General features: G+C 40.9%; 1 protein-coding gene across 7 annotated transcripts in view; it reads right to left on the bottom strand.

Moving 5' to 3' along the window:
- Positions 1–5181: 5181 nt before the first annotated feature.
- eif4ba (eukaryotic translation initiation factor 4Ba) overlaps positions 5182–9221 on the bottom strand; it is a 36909-nt gene continuing 32869 nt past the window's right edge. For all 7 annotated transcript variants that reach the window (XM_078431527.1, XM_078431534.1, XM_078431529.1 and 4 more), the window contains one exon: positions 5182–8344. In XM_078431527.1, the coding sequence (XP_078287653.1) occupies positions 8273–8344 (72 nt within the window). In that variant the 3' untranslated portion in view covers positions 5182–8272. The remainder of the gene's footprint in view (positions 8345–9221) is intronic.

Here is a 9221-nt window from a genome sequence, read left to right as displayed (position 1 = left end):
CTCCACGGATGGTGCCTGACCCGAGTATTTCCAGCTTTCCCATTTTAAACCCTTTTGGAAGGTGCTGTTTTCACTGCTCTAGAGTACAGTATTGTGTTAACATCCCTGTTTTTGTATTGTAATTTAGATTTCAACAGATCCTTAAGTCTGGCTAGAGACTAGATCTGGGGGAAAATTGGTGTGTGGGTCTCGCAGATCAGCAGTGTCATATGACATAGAGCGTATAAACAGGCCCTTTGACCCAACTTGCCCCATCTCCACTAGTCCCACCTGCCTGCGTTTGGCCCATGTGTCTTGAAACATTGTGATATTACCTGCTTTGTGGGAAAAACGTTGCTCGAGTTCTTATTAAATCTCCCCGCCCCCCGCCCTCCGCCCTAAACCTATATCCTCTGGTTCTCGATCCCTGGGATGGCAGGACTTTCATATGAAGAAAGACTGGATAGACTAGGCTTATACTCGCTGGAATTTAGAAGACTGAGGGGGGACTTATTGAAACATATAAAATTCTTAAGGGGTTGGAGAGGCTAGATGCGGGAAGATTGTTCCCGATGTTAGGGAAGTCCAGAACCAGGGGTCACAGCTTAAGGATAAGGGGGAAGTCTTTTAGGACCGAGATGAGAAAACATTTCTTCACACAGAGAGTGGTGAATCTGTGGAATTCTCTGCCACAGAAGGTAGTTGAGGCTATATTTAAGAGGGAGTTAGATGTGGCCCTTGTGGCTAAAGGGATCAGGGGGTATGGAGAGAAGGCAGGTACAGGTTACTGAGCTGGATGATCAGCCATGATCATATTGAATGGCGGTGCGTACAGGCTCAAAGGGCCGAATGGCCTACTCCTGCACCTATTTTCTATGTTTTCTATTCCCGTGCACTGGGCAAAAGACTGTGCATTTACCCTATCTGTAATGGCAGTTTCTATACCATCTCGAAATCCTACTTCGATAGCCATTACTTCTCGGGGATGAAATATAGTTATAGCTTACGCACACGTCGCACCCTGATATGACAAATCGAATCTTCCAAAATTCTTTTCTTCATTAATTGGTTTTATTAAAATAGCACAAATCATAGAGTAATTCATCAGTTTCCGTACTTTATCAACTGTTTCTTCTTCAAACAATATCTAGAATTCTTGCAGTTATTACCGTATGGTTCTTACAAATATAACCGGTGCGAGCGCATGGTACGAGCGCGTGGTAAAGAACTGTATGCTCACCGTCCTCCGAGTCTAAACTGACCCACAACCTCTGTCGACACACTAGCCTCCTCCCATCTTGACACTCCCCATTATGCACTAAGTCACACCCACAAGCAGACAAAAAAGACATAAACTAGAAATATTAAAACATGGCCATAACACAATGACAATAACTGAATTAAGCATAAATGGCTCCTACACTATCTATTCCTCTCAAGATCTTATACATCTCTATAAAATCACCCCACCTCCTGTGTTCCAAGGAATAAAGTCCTAGCCTACTCAACCTGTCGCGATAGCTCAGGCTCTTGAGTCCTGGCAACAGTCTCTGAATGCATTCAAGAGAGAGCTGGATAGAGCTCTTAAGGATAGCAGAGTCGGGGTATGGGGAGAAGGCAGGAACGGGGTACTGATTGAGAGTGATCAGCCATGATCGCATTGAATGGCGATGCTGGCTCGAAGGGCTGAATGGCCTACTCCTGCACCTATTGCCTATTGTCTATTGTCTAACATCCTCGTAAATCTTCTCTGCACTTTGCAATTTAACATCTTTCCTGCAACAGGGTGACCAAAACTGAACACAATACTGTAACATGACCTCCCAACTTCTATACTCAATACTCTGACTCAGTCTGAAGAAGGGTCTCCACCCAATACGTCACCCATTCCTTCTCTCCAGAGATGCTGCCTGACCAGCAGTTACTCTTGCATTTTGGGAAACCTTCAATAGACAATAGGTGCAGGAGTAGGCCATTCGGCCCTTCGAGCCAGCACCACCATTCAATGTGATCATGGCTGATCATTCTCAATCAGTACCCCGTTCCTGCCTTCTCCCCATACCCCGACTCTGCTATCCTTAAGAGCTCTATCTAGCTCTCTCTTGAATGCATTCAGAGAATTGGCCTCCACTGCCTTCTGAGGCAGAGAATTCCAGAGATTTACAACTCTCTGACTGAAAAAGATTTTCCTCATCTCCGTTCTAAATGGCCTACCCCTTATTCTTAAACTGTGGCCCCTGGTTCTGGACTCCCCCAACATTGGGAACATGTTTCCTGCCTCTAACGTGTCCAACCCCTTAATAATCTTATATGTTTCGATAAAATCCCCTCTCATCCTTCTAAACTCGTGTATACTTCGATTTGTACCAGCATCTGCAGTTATTTTCGTACACACTCTGACTGATCAAGTCTAAAGTGCCAAAAGCCTTCTTGACCACCCTATCTACCTGTGATGCCACATTCAAGGAGCTATGTACCTGCACTCCTAAATCCCTCTGCTCTACAACACTCCCCGGAGCTCTGCTATTCACTGTGTAGGTCTTACCCTGATTAACTTCCCAAAATGCAACACCTCACACTTCTCTGTGTTAAACTCCATCAACCATTCTTCAGCTCACCTGCCCAACCGATCAATATCCTACAATTTTTGACAACCATCTTCACTATCTACAGTATCACCCAGTTTAGCCATAAGATGTCTGTCCTTGTAGCTTTTACCTCAAATTTCCCCCTTATTATCTCCAATTTTCTCATCTGAAGCAATTACATCTTCTTTCAGCTGCCTTTGCTCCAATGAAAATAAACCCTGCTTTTCTCATCAAAGTTTAAAATCCCTCAACCATTATATATATTTTTTCTTGCACCATCTTTTGGATCCTTAAATCTTTTCTAAAGTTAGGTGACCAGAAATTAATGCAGTTGTGGCATCATCTGTGTTTTATGCATAACTTCCCTGCTTTTGTACTCTAAAATATGATTTTGACAGATTCTTATTAATGGTAAGTGCAACTGGAGACACCAGAATAATAGATTTGTGGAAAAAGTGGGTGTGTAGGTCTCACAGATCAACAGTGGCAAAACAGGCTTGAGGAGCTAAATGGCACATCTTCCCATGCAATTAGTATTGCATCACCTTGATTTAACACCAAGCTATGTAAAATAATTTACATTGAATTGCAAAGAATTTATGTCTGAAGAAGGGTCTCGACCCGGAACATCACCCATTCCTTTGCTCCAGAGATGCTGCCTGTCCCACTGAGTCACTCTGGCTTTTTGTGTATTATTATGACCATAATCAATCCCACTGGCTCTGAAGATATTTCTAAAGCAGAGAGTGGTAGAGGAAAGGTCATAAAGCACAAAACAAGGCCTTTCGGCCCATCACATCCATTGACTATCCATGGTTTTTTTTAGCAGTTGGAGAATGCGAAGATTGCAGGTCGGCACAAGGTTACAATAAAATGCTGATAAAGAGCGAGGGGGCGTGTGAGTCTAGCCAATGCCACTGGACATATTGGGAGAATGCTTTACCTTTGTGGTGTAGACTCTATATTATCCTCAGAGATAGGGAGAGGGCAGGCAATGGAGGAATTGCATAAGAATGTTAAAATCAAGCCATTGCAGGACTCGTTGGAAGTGATGGGTAAATCGGGCTTGGTATGAGTTGGGATACAGACTGCAGAAGTCTGGTTAACCTCAAACCGCAAGGTGAGCACTGGAATAATCTTATTGGGATCTGGCCATCACTTACTGCCCTTCCCTAGTTACCCTTGAATCATGATGTGGCTGCACGGTGGCGCAGCGGTAGAGTTGCTGCCTTACATCTAATGCAGCGCCGGAGACTCAGGTTCGATCCTGACTACGGGCGCCGTCTGTACGGAGTTTGTACGTTCTCCCCGTGACCTGCGTGGGTTTTCTCCAAGATCTTCGGTTTCCTCCCACACTCCAAAGACATACAGGTATGTAGGTTAATTGACTGGGTAAATGTAAACATTTAAAAAAATGTCCCTAGTGTGTGTAGGATAGTGTTAATGTGCGGGGATCGCTGGGCGGCGCGGACTCGGTAGGCCGAAGAGCCTGTTTCCGCGCTGTATCTCTAAATCTAAAATCTAAATAAAAAATGGTGCTTCTGGTGAAGATGCTCCCACAGTGCTGTTGCAGAGGGATTTAGTGATGAAGAAATAGAGATAAATGTCCAGGTCATTTAACTCTCCAATTAACAAAGACATGGAACAAAGTTTCAATCCTGCATATCCCATCTGTTGCAGGCAGTCTTAATTATACCAAGCAGACCCAAGAGATAGGCCCTTCCAATATACAAGCTAACCCACAGTAGGGCTCGAAGGGCCGAATGGTCTACTCCTGCACCTATTGTCTATATATTATTTGGAGCCTTTGTTAAAAGCTGGTTCCCTGTTGATCGTTTCACATGAAGCTGAGCTTCCAAAATGTTTAACATTAAACTACAAGCAAATTAGGGGTTATGAATGCATGGCAACCTGGTGGGTTCTACCAGGAGATGGTGCCACTTGCTTGGAACTGAGGGAGCACTCTAAAATCTATTACCTTCATTTATTTTCGGGTCAAATGAGCCTCTTGTGCCAATTTGACACCTATCCAACTAATCTGACTCATATTGCACACTTGTTGACCAAACTACTACTCCTCCCAACTGTTGGCATATTCCAATCACTACATTGCCCATAGGCAATTTAGGTGCTCCTTCAGGAAATGAATGCCCTTCTCTGCCCAAGGTTGTGAACCCAGCCCAGTCCATCATGCAAACCAGCCTTCTTCCCCTCCCTCGCCCTCCCATCTACACTTCCTGGTGCCTCAGGAAGGCAGCCAACCTAATCAAGGACACCTCAAACCTCGGTCATTCTCTTCTCCCTCTCTCGTAAGGCAGAAGATACTAAAGTTTGAAAGCATGTAGCACCAAATTCAAGAGTGGCTTCTTCCCCCTTGTTATCGGACTCTTGAACGGACCTCTCACAAGTCATGAATAAATTCACAATCTTCCAATCTGCCTCGTTGTGGACGTGCACTTATAACTCACACTATATTCTGCATTGTTTATTTTCTCTTTGCGCCATTTTCATGCCTGGTAGGATTTGCCTAGGATGCAAAACAAAGTTTTTTCTACTGTATCTTGGTACACATGAATAAACCAAAACTAATTATAGCCAACATTGTTAGTTTAATTTTTTTATTGCCAATAATGTCCAATAAAATTTAATTGAGCAGAGAATTCCACATCCCAGCATTCCCAGTCACTGAACAGAATCAATTACCATACCAATATCTTAAAACTGTGCCTTGTGATCATTGACTCTTCAGACACAAGAAACCAGATTCTCTCACTTTAATCTGTAGAAACCTTCAATTTTAATATACGTATAAACACCACCAATTTGAGTCACTAAACTTATACAAGTCAAAAGTAAGGACACTATAGAAATTAAGCAGCAGCAATAGTGAAGGTATTCCAAAGATTAGTTTATTCGAAGGAAAACTGATGGGGCATTATACATGATAATAAAAGACATCTCCTGGAAAGCAGACTATAGAGTACAAATCTTTTTAATAGAAGGTATTATACAAATTTTACATAAGTCCTCTCAGTGTGTAATGTGTAAACTAATTCTTTAATTTTTTTTCTATAATGGGATAGTGGTGGTAGTGGCAGTGGGTGGGAAGAGGAATTGAGAGAAAGAGCTAATTTCCAAGAATCACCAATAAATACCTGTGTCGAAAGCTGAATTTCTTTTAAAACACAGACTTGTACTGTTTAACTTGAACTCCAGAATTCCAAATTTAATTACTTTAAGCCAATTTTATTAACTATACACAAATGTCCAATTTTTGCCCGTCAAAATTGTTCAGCAAATACTATGAACTCAGCAAATTTATGTCTATCAAATGAAACTGCTTTATTATCAGTACAAACCACTGCAGCGTAAAAATCACTCAACCTGGTAAAGAGTAAAACACAGTCTGCTACTGGTGGGGAGGGACAGAATTAGGGGGCTTGATTTAACTGTTTAAAAGAAAATCCAGTCTGAACTGCTAGAGACTAGGCAAATCACCACTGCACATCGGAAATCAATTTGATTCTGAAATTTAAAAAAAATCTTTATCTTTTTATCATAGTCACATTTTGCACCTGCTTTTCATCATATGGTCTTGATAAAGTGATGCGCATTTAAATATGAACACAACCTCTGCTGTGGCACTAAACAAACCTTCAAAAACAGGATATCATGTGAATTTGATAAAAGTGAAAAGCAATGTTCCCAACACCATCCAGACTCTGTGACGGAGGAAAATTTAATTTAAGATCTAATTGTTGGTTTTTACGTCTTAATAATTTCAGATACTATCAATTGTTAAAATGTAAGTTTATGCCCCAAATAAATGCCAATTGTTAAAGCAAACATTTCAATACAAATGCCTTTCCCCAAGTCCCAAAACTGATCACCTAAAAATAAAATGCAATTGATTTAATGCTTGTACTGCACCAATGAGCTGTAAAGATTTCAGCCCTTTCAGCTCTGCTAGAACATGCTGCCAAACACAAAAAAAAGCCATAACCTTCATGAATTGGGATTGGTTGTAAACCAGACCGAGTTGAGTAGACAAAAAATGTAACATGTTTGTTAAACTCCCAAGGACTTCTAAGGTAACTGTTAGTAAACTTAAAAACTTGAGATGAACAAGATTAACTTCTGGTTTTAAATTGCGAAGGATTATTGTTTTGAGAACTGTGTTGCATTAGGATCAAGCACAGCAGTTTAGACAGTGTTCAGCTATCCCTCCAATGTTTATCTTGGTACAACATCTGCAACTGCACCAGCTTTTAGTGAGACTGTCTTCACAAATACTGAAGGGTAACTTTCAATGACTTGGTGTTTGCTGGGAAAGTAAATTGAGATTATTCTGAATGACTTGAATGGAAACTGGAATTAATTTATCCTAAGTACTCCTGCACCGATACTGTTGAGACTCTAGAAACTGCACCGGTGCAATCAGATCTTCCCGTGTCAGACACTTATAACGTCAAAATCATTCCTTTGTGGCAATCTTACAAATATTTAGAATTAAAATCTGCAGTCAGATAGATCTTCCCAAATGAGAGAACCTTATGTGATTAAATATCTGTATGAAAGCAGTAAAAACAAAAAAAAATGTGTCCTGTATATTCAAATATCGGACACTCAGCAAGTCAAATTCACTTTTCTGAATAGAATTTAAATTTTGATCGGCACAAAATTTTCTCAATCATTCGGAAATCTGAGCTTGTATGTAGATATTTATGCACAATCAAAACAATGTCACAACCGAGTAAGCCTGGAGTTAGCAGTTTCCAAGGTTTACTGGAAAGGAACTATAAGATGGATCAGATGAAAGATGTGCAGAGTAAAATGTGTTGAGTTAGGCTACGTCATGATAGCTGACATCAAGAAGGATGGCATAACCAGAACTAAACCTGTGTAAGGAGATGAGCCATTTCCTTGTGGCAATGTATAATGTATGCTGTGCACAGGCTTACACATAAGCAATGCTTTTTGCTTTCAGATACTCAATGTCACATTCTCAAACAAACCACAACTACTGGCCATGAACTCCAGTATACATTTGTTCACAGATGAAAGCACAAGCACATTTGGCCCCAACAATACAATCAGCTGTACACCAAGAGCTGTACCAAATTTATGGGGAGGTGAAACAAATTGTCCAGTAATATCAACAGACAGTTGCAGAATTTCAAGGTTAGTCCCAGTAGCAGGTTGACCAGTGTGGCTATGGTGGGGTGACAGAAAGAAATTTGTCTGACAAATCCCCCCCTTCTAACGTTTTTCATTCTAAAATGCCATCCGACATTTTGGAAGGGGCACCAAAATTGTGACAACTATTTGTACCAATCGTACTAGCCCATTTTATTTTAAAAAGTGCACCAACAATTACAATTTCTATGGACCACTGTTTCCATTATTCACTTTTAGCCGAAAATTACCTCCTTACAAGGTTTTTTTTTTTTAAAAAGAGGGACATCCAAATGTAAAATACCATTCTAACTACTGCACACAATGTTTTCTCAAAAGCCTGAGGCAGACATATTTTAAGTGGTAGATGAAATCTCCATAGGTTTCATATTGAATGGCTGCAGCAGCATGCAAGAAAAAGTTCCGGGAGATGTAAGCCATATGGGTTGTTGACAGTCACATTTTAATTGAAGTTCATTCTTTCAGTTCTCTGAAAAGGGGATGTGGAAGCGTTTTCCTCAAACAGAACTTTATTCTGTACTGTCTTCTTCTTCTTCAGCATCAATCATCAAAGCAGCATATTTGCTAGCAGAGCTGAATTTCTACAGAAAAACACAAATATCCAGCCCAGGATTAATGATAAAGCCGCAATGCACAACTTTAAATTTAAAATCCTTTCCACACCTGTCCTGAAGGTGCCAAGTCATACTGGTGCTTAGGGTGATCCACAGCATTCTGGACCATTGAGAGAACTAAACACAATATTGACAATATTTTGTTGCAGAGGAAAGAAAAGCCACATTCAGGTACGTACATACACATGCACATACACCTATGTTTTGGGACCTCATATTGGCTTTAAATATATAGATCCCTCATCATTGGCAAGGCTAACATTTATGGCCAATCTCCGACTACCCTGGAGAAGATGGTGATGAGCCACCTTCTTGAACCACTGCAGTTCCTCAGGTGAAGGTGCTTTCACAGTGCTGCTGGGGTGTGTTCCAGGATTTTAACCAAATAAATAGATTGTCAAGAGGCAAGTCATTTGCCATGGGATACCCTGCCTGCAACCTCCTCTTGTCACTAGTTATGTATATAGCTGTTGTCAATTGAGTTTCTAGTCAATAGTGGCCCCCAGGGCATTTAGTACCTTTCCCAGCAACTTATCTACCAGTCTGAAGAAGGGCCTCGACCCAAAACAATACCCATTCCTTCTCTCCAGAGATGCTGAGTTACTCCAGCATTTTGTGTCTATCTACCAACTGACTTGGTCAATTGTTTGTACAATGCTGCACCATAACCTAGAGGTTTACAGCTAAAGGTTGATGAAGCATTCATTTGATCAATGGTGTTTATAATTCACCAGGGGACTTTGAATCCCAAATTATTTATCCAGTTGTTTGAAGGGCTGAGATGAAACACAATTATCTATAACTTGGTTAAACCATAACAATTATTCAGTTTTTAAGTTCAATG

The sequence above is a fragment of the Rhinoraja longicauda genome, chromosome 42 (assembly GCF_053455715.1).
Source record: "Rhinoraja longicauda isolate Sanriku21f chromosome 42, sRhiLon1.1, whole genome shotgun sequence".
Taxonomy (NCBI): domain Eukaryota; kingdom Metazoa; phylum Chordata; class Chondrichthyes; order Rajiformes; family Arhynchobatidae; genus Rhinoraja; species Rhinoraja longicauda.
Note: the sequence above shows the minus strand (reverse complement) of the source record. Positions and strands in the feature narration are given on the sequence as shown.